The following is an 18082-nucleotide window of genomic DNA, read 5'->3' on the forward strand; positions in this document are numbered from 1 at the left end:
CCTGGCCCGCGGGGCGGAGATGCTGGGCGGGCTGGGCAGCACTTCACTGTAACGCGAGCCGGGTTACGGCGGAAGGGCGGCCGGGCGGAGGGAAGGAGGAGGCCGCGCGCTACGTCCTCGGAGGACTAGGACCAGGCGTTCCAGGAGGTGGCCTCGAGTGGAGCCTCAGAAGCCTCTCAGGCACCAGAGAAGACCTCCGCAGACCCGAAGCCCTCCGAGCTTCCTGGGAGCGAGAAAGCGCGGGGGCGGCCCCACGAGGACGCAAGAAAGGCGGGACCCAGGCCGGGCGTCCACTCGAGTGCTTTCGGCGTCTCTTGACCGTACCGCCCCACAACCCCCGCGGCCCCTGCAGACCCGATCCGGAAACAGCCGAGCGGATCCGGAAACAGCCGAGCGGACCCGGAAGCGGGAGTGCCATCACCAGTTGAGTGCGGGAATCCGCCGTTTGGGCTGAGACGATGGCAGCTGCGCCAGCAACCCTAGGTGAGAACTGGCGGCCTGGGCGGCCAGGGATCGGTGCGGGAGGGCGCCGCCGTGCACGTGGGGAGCAGGGGGCAGGGGGCGGAGCCGAATGCGACTGCGGGCGGCCGCCGGCCAGCGCGGAGGCTTGGGAAGGGGGCGGGGCACAGCGCCCACCGGAGTGGGCGTGGTCTGTGCGGTGGGCGTGTCTGTGGGTTGGGCAGGTAAGGGGACGAGGCGGGGCCGCTGGAAGGGATTAGACAGCGGAGTCAAGTTTGTTGGGACTAGGCGAGGGGCAGGGCCAGTGATTGGGATGAGGCCCATGCAGATGGAGTCTGGGACTGAGTTACTGGACTGCTGGGTGGCCTGATGTGTTAGGAGACTGGTGAACCGTGGGAAGAAATCTTGGTCACTGTCCACCCCCCGACAGTGCTGGATCCCCAGTCCCAAGAGGAGCAAAAGGATGCATCCGAGACAAGTGAGCTCAGTCGGCTTCGTGCCGAACTGGCTGGTGCACTGGCAGAAATGGAAACTATGAAGGCTGTAGCTGAGGTGAGCGAGAGCACCAAGGCGGAGGCAGTGGCTGCAGTGCAGAGACAATGCCAAGAGGAGGTGGCTTCCCTGCAGGCCATCCTGAAAGGTGAGGAACCCGCTCCCAACACACCCACCTTGCAGCCTGTCTGCCTGCATCCCTCTAGCAGGAGAATGCAGGATGAGGAAGGCTTCAAATGAGCTTCAGGTAGCTCAACAGAGAAAAGACTTGTGTCCCAGAATCTGAGTACCCCTTTTTGTTTTGCAGAGAAATACCACGAGTGTTGTCAGCAACTCTTGTCAGTCACAGCTAAGTGTAGCAGTCATGGGTGTTATTTCTTGTTCTTGCTGACGTCAGATCAGCCCTGAATATGAGCCCAAAACCTCCCATTTCCCTGAACCAGCCTCATTTTCATCTGGGCCTCGAGGCTCGAAACTCAGCCCGTTCTCTCTGAGCTTAGTCCTATGGTTTCCTTCCTTCCCAGGCATCCCTACCTCACTCTACACAAATACATGCTTCTCCTTTTTTCTCTCCCTCTGTCTCATGGCCTCTGTGGATTGGCAAGTACTACCATGCTGGGTTTTATGCAATACTGGGAATCTAACCCAGGGCTCTGTGTACGTTTGGGAAACACTCTATCGACTGAGCTACATCTCCAGCCCTGTTTTGTTTTTTTGTTTTTACTGGCAGGATCTTTTTTCCCCCTTCCCTTCTTTTCTTGCTCCAGGCCCCACTTGCTCTGGCCCCCATTCACTCCGCGCCATGGGTTTTTTTTTAATTTGTTTCTTATGGATGTTTTATGTGGATGCTGGGATTTGTACTCATGACCTCTGGAAGAGCAGTCAGTGCTCTTAACCGCTGAGCCATCTCCCTAGTCTTACTGGCAGCATCTTACCACTGTAACTAAAGCTAGCTAGAATTCATTTTATAGTCCAATATGGCCTCGAACTCAAAGGTAAACAAACTTCCTGCTTCAGCCACCAGGGTTTGGAGTAGGAGCTACCATCCATGGCTGTATTTAGTCTTCATAACAAGGTCTTTGAGTTAGGAGTCATTAGCTGGCTGTGTACAGGAAAAGCACAGAAACACAGGCTGACTTGCACAGAGTGGTATAGCCACATAGCGGCAGATTTGAACCCAGGAAGTCTGGCAACTTCTATATCTAATGCTAGTACATGTTAAGTTAATGGACTGGGGCAGTGAAAGCTCTGTGGGCAAAGCCTAATGACTTTATAACCCCTAGAATCCACAAGGCAGAAGGAGAAAGCCAGCCCCCCCCCCCCATGCTGGTCTCTGACCTTAACCCTTAGAGCAGAAACATTATCCTCTAACCTCCACATGTGTGACCTGGCACAAGATCACACACATACAGAAATAAAATTAGATGTGTGTGTGTGGGGGGGGGGGTTGTTGTTGTTGTTTTGTTTTGTTTTGTTTTGTTTGAGACAGATTCTTGGTGTACTAGACCAGGCTAGCCTGGAATTCAGAGATCTGCCTGCCTCTGCCTCCAGAGTGCTAGGATTAAAGGCCTGCATCAAGACTCTCTGTCAGAAATAAAATAATTTTGAAAGTTTATTGTATTTTGTGTGTGTGTGTGTGTGTGTGTGTGTGACCCTGAAAGAGAACAACTTGTGGGAGTTCCTTTTACTGAGTGGGTCCTAGAGATAGAACTCAGATTATTGGTCTTGGCAGCAAGCATCTTTATCTACTGGGCCATTTTACCAGCCTATAAATAAATCCAAAATAAGTAAACAAGCTGGGCATGGCAGGTGCACTCTTTTAGTCTCAGTATTTGCGAGGTAGAGGCAGGGGGGTATCTGTGAATTCCAGACCAACCTAGTCTATATAGTAAATTCCAGACCAGCCAGGGCTACACAATTAAACCGCATCTCAAAAAACCAACCAACCAACCAAAAAAAACCTCAAGTATTGGCCAGGCATGGTATTGCATATCTATAATCCCAGCACTTAGGAGGCAGAATCTGAAAGATTTCAAGTTCCAGGCCTGCTTTGGAAAAAAAAAAAAACAAAACAAAAACGAAACGAATAAGTAACTGAGAAAATACAAAAGGTTAACATCTACGTAACATCACTGCCACCTGCCACTAATCTGTGGCTTAATTTCCAGACCCCTGAGTTTGGCACCTTGAGAGCCAGTGTTGTCTGTCACCTTTTCTGCCTCCCCTTTCATCCTTTGCGCACTCTTACACTTGGGCTCTTCTGATGTGCCAGCATGCCCAGACACACCAGCCCATGCTGGTCCTGTCGCTCTGTCTTCCCTTCTTTCTCTCTAGCCCCACCCTGTCCTGGCCAGGTCCAGGGGACACCCCCACTCCATCCTCAGGGATCCACAGCTGAGGAGTGGGTCCTCTCACCCCACACCCCTACTGTTGTCATGGCTAACTTCACCGAGCTGTGATCACCAGGTGGTGGGCCTGTCTGATTAATCACTGTATCTACAGAGATATCACTATTATCAAATATTGATTATTCCAGACATATTAATAGGAATAGATACTAGATCTTCAGCATTTATACAAATAAGTGGGCAATTTGTGTTTCTGCAGATCATATTTTTCAATTTTTTTTCTGTATGTATTTGTATGTGTGTGTGTGTGTGTGCGTGCGAGCGTGCACGTGTGTGTACATGCATACATGTGTTCACTTATATGAAAACCTGAGACCAGGTATCTCCCTCAGTTGCTCTCTACCCTATTTATTTATTTATTTACATTATTTTTTTTTTTTTTTTTTCGAGACAGGGTTTCTCTGTGTAGCCCTGGCTGTCCTGGAACTCACTCTGTAGACCAGGCTGGCCTCGAACTCAGAAATCTACCTGCCTCTGCCTCCCAAGTGCTGGGGTTAAAGGCGTGTGCCACCACTGTCTGGCTGAGCTTGGCTTCTTAATATGGTACCTGGGATTTGCACAAAGTGAGCACTTTACCATCTGAGCCAGCTCCCAGCCCTATATTTGTGATATATTTCCCTTAGATTGGTTTGGTTTGTTTGATACCAAGTCTCACTATGTAGCGCAAGCTAGCCTCAGTTATGTAACCCTCCCCCTCAGACTTCCAAGCACTAGATTACCGGCCTACCATACTTTTTTTGTTTTGTTTTGTTTGTTTTTGTTTTTGAATTTTCAAGACAGGGTTTCTCTGTGTAGCCCTGGCTGTCCTGGAACTCACTCTGTAGACCAGGCTGTCCTGGAACTCAGAAATCCACCTGCCTCTGCCTCCCAAGTGCTGGGATTAAAGGCATACCTCATCATTGCCTGGCTGTTTTGTTTTTTTGAAGCAGGGTCTTTCTGCATGGCCCTAGCTGTCCTGGAATTGGCTCACAGGAATCCCCCTGACTCTGCCTCCTGAGTGCTGGAGCTACCATGCCTAGCTTTCTGCTACCATAATGGATTATTCAGTTGTACAGTTAACCCCTGCGTAAGTCATAGAGAAAGTGACAACAGCCATAAGGAGAATTCCAGCTTGCTGGGTGGTGGCAGCCCACACCGTTGATCACAGCACTCAGGAGACAGAGTCAGCCAGGTCTAGAGAACAAGTTCCAGGACAGTCAGGTCTCTACAGAGAAACCCTATCTTAAACAAACAAACAAAAAAATCTAGCTCACACCGCAATCAGTGTCTGCAGTTTCTGTCATAGGCTATCCAAGCGGTATCTGACATGTCTTAGGGTCCAGGCCTTGTTTTAGCCACAAAATCAAGTATAAGATCACACTGTTCTGAGAGGCATTTGGGGACCCTAGATACTACTCATCAACCAGTTGTTGGAACCAGGTGGTGGCAGAGCACGCCTTTAATCCTAGCACTTGGGAGGCAGAGGCAGGTGGATTTCTGAGTTTGAGGCCAGCCTGGTCTACAGAGTGAGTTTCAGGACAGCTAGGGCTATACAGAGAAACTCTGTCTGGGGAAAAACAAAAACAAACAAACAAAAAAACCCAAAAAACAGCTGTTGGCTATTTGGAAATTGACAGTCACCAGTCTGCCCAACTTGGCTATCATTATTTAGTCAGCTCTCCCATTCATTCCAATCTTCAGGCTGTGTCTCAAGATATTCAGTCTGTCTTTGATTTCCATCATGCCAAGGCTAACCATAAAGGTCACTTTCTCATATTTGAGTGAATGTGTTCCTTGGGATTTGAAAGGAGCGCTTTCAGTTTTCTCTCCTGCACACACCAGAACAGTCTCTTGCTAAGGGAGTTTTCTACCTGGGTTGTGGGGAACCTTAGTTTGTTTTGTGTTTGCTCTGCTTGGACAAAGCCGATTCTGTTTTTGTTCTTGGCTCTTCTGATATATTGCTTCCTTTGTTTTTACTAATAACAAGGCCTCCTGCAGTAGTGGCTCATACGTTTAATCCCAGCATTCAGGAGGCCAGCCTGGTCTGTAGAGCAAGTTCCAGGACAGCTAGGGCTATACCAAAGAGAGAGAGAGAGAGAGAAAAAAAAGCCAAAACCAAAACCCAACCCAAACAAACAAAAAATAAAGAAATAATAATAAGGCCGGGTGGTGGTAGCACACACCTTTAATTCTAGCACTTGGGAGGCAGAGGCAGGCGGATTTCTGAGTTCAAGAAACTGGTCTACAGCCTGGTCTACAGAGTGAGTTCTAGGACAGCCAAGGCTACACAGAGAAACCCTGTCTCGAAACAAAACAAAACAAAACAAATAATAATAATAATAATAATAATGCCTCATGCTTGCCTATTTTTAGTAAAAATATCCTGTGGTCAGTTCTTCAGTTGGGATATATCTGAGCAACATATTGTCCAGTTGGTCCTCACTGTATACCAGATGTTTGACATCTCCCATATGTCCTCTTCCTTCATCGTCAAGTACTCAGGGTCATGCACTCCCTTTTGCTACTGAGGACCCTAGTGCAAGAGGTGCTGAGGCCTTGCCTGGGGCCATTTCTGCCCAGCTCATAACTACTGCAGTTGATCACCCTGGAGAGGGCAGGCACCAAGTACCCACGCTTCCTGCCCACAGACTCCATCAGCAGCTATGAGAGCCAGATCGCAGCCCTGAAACAAGAGCGGCAGCAGCAGCAGCAGGACTCTGAGGAGAAGGACCGAGAGCTGGGCCACCTCAAACAGCTGCTGGCCCGGGCCCACCCTTTGGACTCCTTGGAGAAGCAAATGGAAAAGGTGGGGTCGGGACGGCCTGCCCTATCCCTGGGGTTTGAAATGATAGTGATTGTTGTCTCGTAGCCTGCCATTGGACACAGTAATGATTCCGGGTAGAACACAGAGCCTCCCAATGTTGAGATCTTAGCAGGATCCTTGCTAGAGGTTTATTTACCTCTAGAAAAAAGGTCAGTCATGCAGAGGAAGGAAAGTAACCCTTTCTGTGCCAGACACTGCTCTGAGTGCTCACCTGTGTGGACTGTTTTGTTCTCAGCCCCTGTGGTCTAACGCTTTCTTAACACTCATTAATCACAGTAGGAAGAGGGGTGTGGTGACAGGTCTGGTTTCAATCCCAGAAGCCCTGGGTTCAATCCCAGCACTGCATAAAACCCAGCATGGTGACACAGGCCTCTACCCAGAGCATTGTGGAGGAAGGAAGATCAGAAACCCAAGTTCAAGGCCAGCTTGGGATGTGAGATCCTACCTCAAAAATCAAACAAAAATCAAAACCAGGGCCCAGGAAAGAAAGGCTTTGGCGTGCAGCTTCCACTAGAAGGTGCTGTTTGCAAGTTTGGACGCTGGCTGCCCTGCACTCAGCTGGGCTGTGTAGTTTACCTGTGCACAGCGCGTGTGTCCCAAGACTTCAGATGGCTTAGCCTGTCTGTGACACATGGAGTGTTAACTTAATTTGTCTAAGGAGAGTTTGGGGGAATTCAAGAGGTTGAAATGGAATCAGTTGAGAAAGGTGGTAATGGATGAAGCATGACTGGCTGTTGCCTGGAGATGTGGCAGAAGAGGGACGGTTTTTTCTTTTTTTTTTTTTTTCTTTCTTTTTAACTGACCTCACACAGGATCCCAAGCTTGAAAGGAGACAACCAAAAAATGGTCCTCTTTATGGTTAGGACAGGAGAAAGGGAAGGTGTGTCAGCTAAGTCTTACGATTGGGATGGGAGAAAGGGGGAGGTGTCAGGTACTGGCTGCATGGGATTGGAAACCTAGATCAGCTGGGGTTTCAATAAGATAGGAAGTTGGGTTTTTTTTTTTTTTTTCTTTAAAGTCCAGACTGATAAAGCAGTTCAGTAAGCCATTAGAAACCCAGGCTTCTGGGACTGGAGGGATGGCTCAGCAGCTAAGAGCGCTTGCTGCTTTTTCGGAGGATCCAGGTTCAGTTCCCTGCACTTACTTGGTGACTCACAACTGTCTCTAACTGTAGTCCCAGAGGATCAGCTGCCCTCTTCTGGCTTCTGAGGGCACCAGATAAGCACGCAGTGTGTGTGTATATATGCCAGCCAAATATGCATATACATAAGATTAAAAAAATAATTTTTATTTTATAAAAAGAAGAGAAATTTAGGCTTCTGTATTGCTGTTTGACTGTAGCTGGTAGGTTGTCTCATGGTCCAAGATGATTGCTTGAGTGCCAAGCAGTCATGTCCACATTCCAGCCAGCAAGATGGTAGAAAGAGAGACATGCCTTCTTATAAGGAGATGGATTATAAATTCATGTGTTAAGCACATGCTTACATCTCATTAGCTAGAACTAAGTTATGTGATCACTTTTACTCCCAGAACAGCTGAGAGGTATAGATGGTATAGATGGTATAGATGGGATAGATGGGATGAATGGTATGGATGGTATTGGAAAACTGAAACCATTTTCAACTGTGCCCAGTTAAAAAAAATCTGAGCCAGGCAGTGGTGGCACACACCTTTAATGCCAGCACTTGGGAGGCAGAGGCAGGCAGATTTCTAAGTTTGAAGCCAGCCTGGTCTACAGAGTGAGTTCCAGAGTGTAGCCAGGGCTACACAGAGAAACCCTGTCTCGAAAACAAAAACAAAACAAAACAAAAAAAAATCTGAGATCTTATGATATAAAAAGATGCATGTTGAGGCCAGGGAGGGACTGGGGTGGATTTGACCAAAACACTTCTATACATTTATGAAATTCTCAAAGAATAAGTGAACACGGTTTTAAACGATGGAAGTTGGGGCAGAATTTTACGAAGAATAAGAGGACAAGAGGAAGCTAGTCGTGGCCTTGGCTCCTTTAGACCGCGTGTGTTTTGGAGTCTTGAATGGGTGGGCACAACCTTCAGGGAGGATGAGAACAGTTAGTGGCCACCGTTGAGGATGGGGGAGGCTGTCACTTCCCAACACCCCCATCGCTCCAGGCCCATGAAGACTCAGAAAAGCTGCGGGAGATCGTGTTGCCCATGGAGCAGGAGATTGCAGAGCTGAAGGTAAAGCTGCTGAGGGCTGAAGAGCTGATCCAAGAGATCCAGGTGAGGAGCAGCCGGAGGTGCTGAGGGGAAGAAGGGTGCCTGGGGCACTGGCCCCAGCTGCTTCCCTGCAATTTTCCCTAGAGACGACCAAGGCAGCCTGCCTCCCTGCATGGCTCCACAGAGCTGCTTCCACTATCGAGGAACCCCTCACCCCCACTGGAACCCTTGGAGGAGCCAAGTGGGGACGCAGGCCCAGCTGCTGAGGCCTTTGCCCACAACTGCGATGACAGTGCCTCCATCTCTTCCTTCTCCCTCGGTGGGGCCGCCGGTAGTACCTCCCTACGAGGCCCCCAAGGCCTCAGCCCTGAGCAGGAAGAGACAGCTTCTCTGGTGTCTACTGGCACTCTGGTCCCCGAGGGCATCTACCTACCCCCTCCTGGGTACCAGCTTGTTCCAGATAGCCAGTGGGAGCAACTGCAGGTAGAGGTGAGTGGACTGGGCTAGGGCCTGTGGACATTCCTGTCTCCCTGGATATATGTGGGCTTGCACTAAAGCTACAGCGGAGAGGCTGGTGGGAGGGAGGTCCAATCCCAGCAAGGGAACTTCGGAAGGGTATGCATGGGGTGCTGTAGAAGATGATGTTATGGTGAGAAATGTCAGGAACAAAACTGGAAAGGGTGCGGGTATAGCTCAGTGGTAGAGGACTTGCCTAGCCTGTGCAAGACCCTGAATTCAGTCCCCAGTAGGGGGATTGGGCGGGGGGAGTGCATTGCAACTAGCCCAGAAGATAACTGCTGTAGAAATTATTAATCCTAGTCCCTGGGTTTCTATCCTGCCTTTGACCCATAGTTCCCAGATAAAAGACACACACAGCTTTTGTGCAGTTACCTACCCTCTATGTTTTTAGATTATAACATATCAATAACCCCGAGTCATTACTTACTGCTTACTATGTTTCATCTGGGCTCCTCTTAACTCCCAATTGGCCAACTCTCGGGGCCCTGTTTTTATGGCTCACCTCCCCCATGGCTGCTTCTCCTTCCTCTTGCATCTTCTTCTTCCTCCCCATGGTTCTCAGACCCCAAGCCTGGGAACCCTAAACCCCACCTATGTCTCTTCTGCCCAGCTATTGACCATTGGCATCTTTATAAACCAGTCAGAAATAATTTGGGGGCAGGGTCACTTAGGTTTAGTGCAGACTCCAGCAGAGATGGAAAGAAGTAAAGTGTATCTCTCCATCTTCCCATTTTGGAGGAGCAGCAGGACCTCCTGAGGGACGGGTCGGGGAGGGAAGAGTAGGTATGATCCCCTGCCAGCAGAACTCAAAAGCAAGTGAGGTCTGGGTCTGGCAGGGGCGGCAGCTGCAGAAGGAGCTGGAAAGTGTCAGCCATGAGCGGGATGAGCTGCAAGAGGGACTGAGACGGAGCAATGAGGAGTGCACCAAGCAGGTGAGTTCAGCCTCAGTGCCATCCCGGCAGCGTCCCCTGGCCTCCTGCTGCACCCCTCTCCTTTCACACTCTTTCCTCCTCAGATGCAGGTGCTCCTGGCCCAGGTCCAGAACTCAGAGCAGCTGCTACGAACTCTGCAAGGAACTGTGAGCCAAGCCCAAGAGCGAGTACAGCTGCAGATGGTGAGTGCTGGGCGAGGGTGACAGGAAGGGTCAGGACCACCTGGGGCCCCAGAGGGCATGGAAGGACAGGATATCAGTCCTCTGTCCCTGCAGTCCCCCTGCGCCCCATCCCCCCATCTAGCTGCTCTCACTAGGAGAATGAAGATTTGGGCAGTGGCCTGACAGGCCAGCTTTGTTATCTTGAACTAACCCCACAACCTTGAAGTGTGCTCCCTGCCATCTATGAACTGAGCTACTGGGGTCTAGTCTGTAGAGTCAGAAGAGCCAAAAGAAAAGTGACACTGACTGAGCAGCCCCACTCCGGAGGTGGTCAGACAGCCTGATTTTAAAGAGAAGGCAAAATCTGGAAATGCTTCTATTGCCTCCTAGTTTTGTTTGTTTTTTTTAAGACTTATTTATTATTATATGTAAGTACACTGTAGCTATCTTCAGACACATCAGAAGAAGGCATCAGATCTCATTACGGATGGTTGTGAGCCACCATGTGGTTGCCGACATTTGAACTCGGGACCTTTGGAAGAGCAGTCAGTGCTCTTAACCACTGAGCCATCTCTCCAGCCCTTGCCTCCTAGTTTTTAAGTTGGCAATTACTTTAAAAAAGCATGTTTCAGAGGCTAGCAAGCTGACTCGAATGGGTAAGAGCACTTGCCACCGAGCAAACACTCACGAACATGTAACAAGTCTTTAAAAAAAAAATATGCCATCTGAATGAAATACCTACAGTGGGCTGAAGTTGCCAGTGTGTCCACAGGAGCAGAATCTGAAGAGCTTAGATCCGAGGCAGTCGGTGATGATGCACACCCTTAATCCCAGCACTTGGGAGGCACAGGCAGGTGGATCTCTGAGCTTGAGGCCAGCCTGGTCTACAGAGTGAGTTCCAGGATAGCCAAGGCTACACAAAGAAATCCCACTTTTTAAAAAAAATTTTTTTTTTTCCTTTTTTCAGCAGGTCAGGAGGCCAGGGCTTTCTAGATGTTAGTCTAGCTAGCCAATGGGATTTGAGGTTAGCCTCTGGAACTAGAGACACCCATCCATATAATTGCCTTGTGCTTTGGATTGTTCCCAGGCAGAACTGGCCACTTCTCACAAGTGCCTGAGCCAAGAGGTTAAAAGACTAAATGAAGAAAATCAAGGGCTCCGGGCTGAGCAGCTGCCATCCTCCACCCTCCAGGGCTCAGAGCAGCGGGAGGACCAGGACGAGGCCCTGCCAAGCTCCATACAGGTAAATTCCACCAAAAGCCTAGTGTCAATGACCTGTGGCTGTCTCCTCTCCAAGGACACCTGAGGACAGACCCTGTTCTCTTGTATTAGCTGTATCTAAGAATTACTTTCCTCATCTGATGACTGAACCATAATGTCTTCCCAGGATTGACATAAAGAGAAAGATTTTAAAAAGGCGCTGGCCAGCCTGGCGTGGTGGTGCACGCCTTTAATCCCAGCACTTGGGAGGCAGAAGCAGGCGGATTTCTGAGTTTGAGGCCAGCCTGGTCTACAGAGTGAGTTCCAGGACAGCCAGAACTACACAGAGAAACCCTGTCTCAAAAAAACAAAAAACAGGGCTGGAGAGCCAGAGATGGCTCAGCGGGTAAGAGCGCCAACTGCTCTTCCAAAGGTTGTGAGTTCAAATCCCAGCAACCACATGGTGGCTCACAACCATTCATAATGAGATCTGATACTCTCTTCTGGAGTGTCTGAAGACAGCTACAGTGTACTTACATATAAAAAATAAATAAATCTTTAAAACAAAAACAAAAAAAAGATAAAATAAAATAAAATAAAAAAGGCGCTGGCCAAAGTAAAGGGGACAGTGGTCTTGTTTGCCATTTTTACTATACCCTTGCTGCCCGTATTGTCCCCACTGCTGGGGTTAGCCACTGTACCACACATGCTGGACAAGCACTGTATACTTGAACCATATTTTGAGCCCTTGACTTTTTTGAGACAGGGTTTCTCTCTGCAACAGACTGGCCTCCTGAGTGTGGGATCACAGGTAGGGCCTACTCACCACACAGCTGTTTGCTGTTTCTCAGTGACATTGGGTCCTGAAGATTAAGTTCCGCAGAGTCTTTGACCCAGTCCTCCATGAGAGGCTCTGTTGTTGTATATATAAATAATCTATTCATAAGCCAGAAAATCACCTAGGTCCTCTTCTACCCCGAGGGTTATCACTGACATCCACTCCAGTGTGACCCTGTGTCTTTGATTTCTCTATTTCCTGTTCTTATTTGTTTGGTTTGGCTTGTTGAGATGCCCTCCTATAGTCCAAGCAGTTTGGAATGCCCTGTATGCCCAGGATGCCTTAAACATCTGGTTGTCCCGCTTCCACCTCAAGAGTGCTGGGATTACAGGCCCACACTACTGTCTCTCCTCAGGTGTTTGTTTGTTTTGTTGGTTGGTTAGTTGTTTTGGTGTGGGGTGTTTGTTTGCTTGCTTGCTTGCTTGTTTTTAGAGTTTCTCTGCGAATCCGTGGCTGTCCTGGAACTTACTCTGTAGACCAGATTTGCCTTGAAATCAGAGATCCACCTGCCACTGCATCCTGAGTGCTGGGACTAAAACTGTGCACCACTGCCTGGCACCGTCCTCAGTTTTTACATAGTGCTAGAGATCAGCCCTGGGGCCTTATAACTTCGTGGCAAGCACTCTATCAACTGAGCCACATCCCCAGTCCTCTGTACCCTTTTCTTATTGGAGTTTTCATTATATGCGTAATGGAGAGTTTAACTTGAGTTATTTGAAGGCTTATAAGTATTCTGGAACTTTCTACGCTGCTCTTAAAGTCCTCTATATCATGTGGTAGTCGTAGTCTCCCATTCCCTCATCCCCTGTAAATCCAGCTTGCTTTCCTCTCTGACTGTGGCATTTGGTTTCTTGGCTGTTTGAACTCCCTTCTCCCTTCCCCCTTTCCACACTCTCCACCTAGCCAGTGGTCCCTGCCTTCCTCTTCTACCCTGCACCCAGCAGGCCCCTGTGTCTCTTGCAGGAGCTACATCTGCTGGTGAGGCACACCAGGCAACAGGCGCGAGCCAGGCAGCAGGCACAGGAGCATGAGGCCGAGCGCCTGCGCATTGAAATTGTGAAGCTGCGGGAGGCACTGGATGAGGAAACAGCGGCCAAGGCCAGTCTGGAGGGACAGCTGAGGGTGCAGCGAGAAGAGACAGGTAAGGGAAGACAATCAAGCTGCCACAGGGCCCCCTGGATCAGGTACATGGGCATCAGGAGGAGGTGTGCTGGAGATCCAGTTCCGACCTCTTCTCTTTTATTCCTACAGATGTGTTGGAGGGTGAGTAGGGATCAGCACCTTGTGGAGGGTTACCACAGTGGAGCTGGGATCATGTGGGCCTGACTTCCAGTCTCCTTGCACCTTGACTTCCCAGCCTCCCTGTGTAGCCTGAGAATAGAGACAGAGCGGGTCCAGCAAGAGCAGCGCAAGGTGAGTGGCCCCGGTGGCCTGACTTGGTACAGCTATGTGGTGATGACTCCCCTCACACCGTTCATTTCTCCCTCAGACCAGGTGGCAGGAAGCCCTGCAGCAGCCACCTGGCTCCAGCCAGAGGAGGCCAGAGTCTGGTGGTATTGAAGGGACACCAATGTGGGTCACCTGATGGCTATGGTCATCCATCTAACCCAAGATGAGTCAGGTCCCAGCTCCACGTCTTGTCTTTGCAGGCCCAACTCACAGATCTCCTCTCAGAACAGAGAGCCAAAGCTCTCCGGCTGCAGGCTGAGCTGGAGACCAGTGAACAGGTGCAGAGGGACTTTGTACGGCTGTCCCAGGCCCTACAGGTATGACCTGGCCTTTCCTACCTAGCTGGTATGGCTCTGAGTGACTTGTCCTAGGTCTCACAAAGACAGTCCCTAATTAGGATAGGTCCTTTTTCTACATCTAGCATGGTCTTCTCCACTCTGAGCTAGTCCTCAAAACCATGGATGCTCTCTTGCATACCATGCTGTATGACAGAGTCATGCTGTCAGCCGCAGCAACAGCCAGCAACACCCAGACTTCAAAGCCTAGCTCCTAGGACTCATTCCTTTCCTTGACCCCATCTAAACACAGATTGATTCTGTGGAGCTGACTCAAGGGGCTGGCTGGTCAGGCAGGGACTGTTTCCTCCACACGGCTTTCCATGTCTCCCACCCAACCACACAGGTACGCCTGGAGCGGATCCGCCAAGCAGAGACGCTGGAACAAGTGCGTAGCATCCTGGACGAGGCACCCCTCAGGGACATCAGGGACATTAAGGGCTCTTGAGGAGCCAGGAGAGAGGTTCCCTGCTGGAGAAGCTGCCCCTTTCTCTACCAGAACTGTGAGGCATGGACTGCAGGTCCCAGAATGGAGTCCATCAGCTACAAACCTGGATGGTGGTGTCCCTAGGGCCACTATTTCCATCCAGGGTGGCTGGGCCTGCCCTCAGGGATGATACCTGGAAGAGGGTCCCAGCCCCCTTCCAGAACCAAAGTGCAGGCCGAGCGAGCCCTGTGGCTTTCAGGCTGCCATGCTCCCTCATGGATCCAGCTCTCCCACCCTGTCACCTCAAGCCAGTAGCCAGTCCCTACTCTGGGCACTCCCAGCTTATGGCTAGAAGCTGTTGGATTCAGTGGGTTCCTCACACAGAAGCCCTGGGACACACAATGGCTTTTTGGACTGTATGACACTAAGGTGTTTGTCGATAGGCCCTAAGATATAAGGAAGCAAGGCCAGGCTTTTCTGTCATTTATTTTCAATAAATAAGCAGTCAGCTAGTCAGTCGCCTTGTCCCTGCAAGCCCCATGAGGTCGGGAAGGGGATTTACAAGGTTCAGAGGGAGAGCAGGTTGCTGAAGGGGACAAGGGAGGGGTGGAGAACTTTCTTTATAAACAGAATTGAGGGAGAAGAAGGGTCTGTGCTTCAGCTTTGGCTGAAGACGCGGTGCTATTAGGGTGGGGAAGACAGGGCACAAGGGCTGGTTACTTCCTTCTTTCGTCTTCTGGATCTGGAAGAAGAAAGTCAGGGCATGATGGAGCAGGTGGGCACAGGAGGGAGAGCTGCATCTCCCTGTGCATCTCCTGCACACTCACCTGGAGCGGCCTAAGGGCCCCTTGCCTACTCACCTGTGGTGTGCCAGACCCCAACCCGCCCCCCAGCCACCGCAGCCCCAGCAGCAGAGACAGCCAGCGCGACGCAGCGCAGCCCAGCCCAGCAGACTGGATGGCCAGGACACAGTCACAGCTGCCAGTGCCCACAGTGATGGCATGGCCCTCATGTGGAAGCGGGCAGTGGCAACAGCAGCAGTGGCTCCAGGGAGAGCTGCGAGCGCAAGTGATCGCAGGGGTGCGCATGGGCTGGTGGGCGAGCGGCAGGGTACAGCAGCTGGGGCAGGGTGGGTAGGGAAATACCTGTGACACGGTTCAAAGACATGGAGGAGGGGGGTGGTTATCCTATGGCCAGAGAGGACAGAGAGAGGCCGTTATCAAGAGAGAAGGAGGCCCTCGGAGCCATAGGGCTGAGCAGGTTGGGGGAGAGTCCCAGCAGTCATAGCTAGAGTGGGGACAGGGCTTGGGCTGCCCTCACTGGGGGACACTGGTCCCACCAGGGTTAAAAAGAACTTACCTACCTACCTAGAAAGGAAGAGGGGGATGATTTATGGCGCGTGTTCGCAGCGCAGAGGGCAGGGGCTCTGCTCAGGACTGGGTACAAGGAAGAAGGGATGTCCCTTACCCTCCAGATAGTTCCGAGCAATGAACTTGAGAAGCTCGTCTAACCCGATGACTGGAAGTGAGATCTTGAGGACCATGAGCCACTGGGTAAAGTCCAGGGCCCGGAGCTTGAAGATCATCTGGGAAAGGAACAGCATCAGGAATGACAAGTGCTTCCTCGGGAGGAAAAGGGGGCCAGGGTGGCATAAGGGTACCACGCCCTGTGAGCACCCTGTGGACACGTGCTCTGCATGGGCTCCCGGGGAAAGAGGAGGAGGGACAGCTCACCGGCAGGGGATCGACATAGAGGATGAGGAAGTGGAGGGACATGGACAGGCAGATGGAACCGAGCAGCCAGATGTTCACCCAGGGTGGCATCCGCAGTAGAGACTGGTTCTCAGACAGGCTAGGACAAAGGCCAGGTAGATGCAGGGACAGAGATATAGAGAAAGATTTGATGAGACAGAGTGGAGGGAGAAGGTGGGGGTGGGGGAGACCAAGAAGACACATCAGGGCCCACCCACGTGGAAAGGGCCTACCTGTTGAGAGCATTGCACATCTCGATGGTCACCAACACAGACAAGGCCATGGTCATGGGCTCGGGGGCCTCAAACACCTCACAGTCCAGGCCATCGAATTCAGGGTTGTGCTCAGTGCACTGCATGAAATGAGTCTACAAAAGGAGAGACAGAAGCCTGAGCACCACAGAAGCCTTCAGCATGCCCTCTCAGGGCCCGCCTCCGCCCACCCGCAGCCTCCTTCCTACCAGCTGATGGTAGCTGACATGAGGCCCATCCTCTGCATACAAGAACCACCAGGCAGCTGCTCCCACAGTGGCTGCACCCACGTAGCCTGTGGTGGGGAGAAGAGAGGAGCTGGGGTCAGGGCTGAGGAGTTAAGTATCAGGAGGGCCTCACACAGCTGGAGACAGATGGCTAAGGAAGAGGCCCATTTGGGCAGCTTGAATTGGGAAAAGCTGACATCAGGGACAAGGTCAGGCTGGGAAAAAGTTGAGTCCCTTCTTGCTCACCCCCAATTGCCATGTAGCGGAAAAAGAGCCAGCCACTGATAAGAGGCTCCTTGGGACTCCTGGGAGGACGATCCATGATGTCCAGGTCAGGTGGGTTAAATCCCAGGGCGGTAGCAGGGAGACCATCAGTCACCAAGTTCACCCATAGCAGCTGCACAGGGATCAGAGCCTCAGGCAGTCCCAAGGCTGCTGTCAAGAAGATACTGCCAGAGGAAGGAGGTCACACATTAATTTGTTTCAAGTCTCATAATCAACCCCCCTCAGTGCTAGTTTTTTTTGTTTGTTTGTTTGTTTTTGGTTTGGTTTGTTTTTTTTGTTTTGTTTTTCTGGTTGCCTGCCCTGGCTGCTCACCAGACCACCTCGCCCACGTTGGAGGAAATGAGGTAGCGGATGAACTGTTTCATGTTGTTGTAGATGGCTCGGCCTTCCTCCACGGCAGCCACAATGGTAGAGAAGTTATCATCAGCCAGTACCATCTCAGAGGCTGTCTTAGCCACAGCAGTGCCAGATCCCATGGCAATGCCAATCTCAGCCTTTTTCAGGGCAGGAGCATCATTGACACCATCCCCTGTCTGAAGATGGAAGGAGAAAGTGAGAAACTCCAGATTCCAGACGCCTTACTTTACTGCACATAGAAAGAGTCCCTCCCCTCTAGGCATGCATGGGGACACTCCGAGCCTTGACCCAGGCAGCCCTCTGGGACTTCTCACCATAGCTGTGATCTCATCATAGGACTGCAGGTACTCCACAATCTTGGACTTGTGTGAGGGCTCCACACGAGCGAAGCAGCAGGCGCGTCTGCAGGCCTCCCGCTGCTCAGCCAGGGGCAGATCATCAAACTCACGGCCAGTGTAGGCACGATCTGTCACTTCCTCATTCTCCGAAAAGATGCCAATGCGTCGGCAGATAGCGATGGCTGTACCCTTGTTGTCCCCAGTGATCATGATCACCCTGATCCCAGCATCACGACACAGCTGGATAGAGCCTGTGACCTCCTTGCGGGGTGGATCCAACATGCCCACAACACCAACAAACGTCAGATCCATCTGGAAAGATGTGGATGGTGACAGGTCAGGGAGGAATCTGGGACAGATGGAGGAAGTTCAGAGGAAGATGGGTGGCACTGTTGGTGACGCTGGCTGCCTTGGGACCTGTCAGACAACAGCAGGACCTTGGAAGCACAGAGCCAGGAAACACTTCTCATTCCTTATAATGCTAGCATATACTGGCAGTGCCAAGGCCTGCTGCAAAAGGCCTGACGGCACACAGAAAGTGATGGCACACACCTTTGATCCCAGCACTTGGGAAGCCTAGGCAGGTGGATCTCTGAATTCGAAGCCAGGCTGGTCTACAAAGCAAGTTTCTGGAGAGCAGAGCTGTTACACAGAGAAACCCAATCTCAAA

The 18082-nt window shown here is 51.0% G+C and overlaps 2 protein-coding genes across 2 annotated transcripts in view; one reads left to right on the top strand and one right to left on the bottom strand.

The window, feature by feature from the left end:
- Rabep2 (rabaptin, RAB GTPase binding effector protein 2) lies at positions 1-14715 on the top strand. The gene is made up of 13 exons (XM_031388246.1): positions 1-483; positions 890-1099; positions 5987-6144; positions 8295-8405; positions 8487-8831; positions 9698-9793; positions 9877-9975; positions 11042-11197; positions 12956-13133; positions 13244-13255; positions 13350-13405; positions 13642-13758; positions 14123-14715. The coding sequence occupies exons 1-13, from the start codon at positions 459-461 to the stop codon at positions 14222-14224; spliced, it is 1665 nt and encodes a 554-aa protein (XP_031244106.1). The 5' UTR covers positions 1-458; the 3' UTR covers positions 14225-14715.
- Atp2a1 (ATPase sarcoplasmic/endoplasmic reticulum Ca2+ transporting 1) overlaps positions 14672-18082 on the bottom strand; it is an 18550-nt gene continuing 15139 nt past the window's right edge. Inside the window, exons 15-23 of the mRNA XM_031388245.1 lie at positions 17389-17724; positions 17030-17250; positions 16679-16881; positions 16415-16500; positions 16188-16321; positions 15937-16054; positions 15671-15788; positions 15349-15390; positions 14672-14945 (exon numbers count right to left, since the gene is read on the bottom strand). Of these exons, the coding sequence (XP_031244105.1) occupies positions 15386-15390; positions 15671-15788; positions 15937-16054; positions 16188-16321; positions 16415-16500; positions 16679-16881; positions 17030-17250; positions 17389-17724 (1221 nt within the window). The 3' untranslated portion in view covers positions 14672-14945; positions 15349-15385. The remainder of the gene's footprint in view (positions 14946-15348; positions 15391-15670; positions 15789-15936; positions 16055-16187; positions 16322-16414; positions 16501-16678; positions 16882-17029; positions 17251-17388; positions 17725-18082) is intronic.

The sequence above is a fragment of the Mastomys coucha genome, unplaced genomic scaffold (assembly GCF_008632895.1).
Source record: "Mastomys coucha isolate ucsf_1 unplaced genomic scaffold, UCSF_Mcou_1 pScaffold21, whole genome shotgun sequence".
Lineage (NCBI taxonomy): Eukaryota > Metazoa > Chordata > Mammalia > Rodentia > Muridae > Mastomys > Mastomys coucha.

Bases quoted from the DNA above. Each gene is read 5' to 3' on its own strand.
- Rabep2 (XM_031388246.1), top strand. From the start codon at position 459: ATGGCAGCTGCGCCAGCAACCCTAG. The intron at 8,406-8,486 runs GTGAGGAGCAGC...AATTTTCCCTAG, and splicing joins AGCTGATCCAAGAGATCCAG to AGACGACCAAGGCAGCCTGC. The intron at 11,198-12,955 runs GTAAATTCCACC...TGTCTCTTGCAG, and splicing joins CCCTGCCAAGCTCCATACAG to GAGCTACATCTGCTGGTGAG.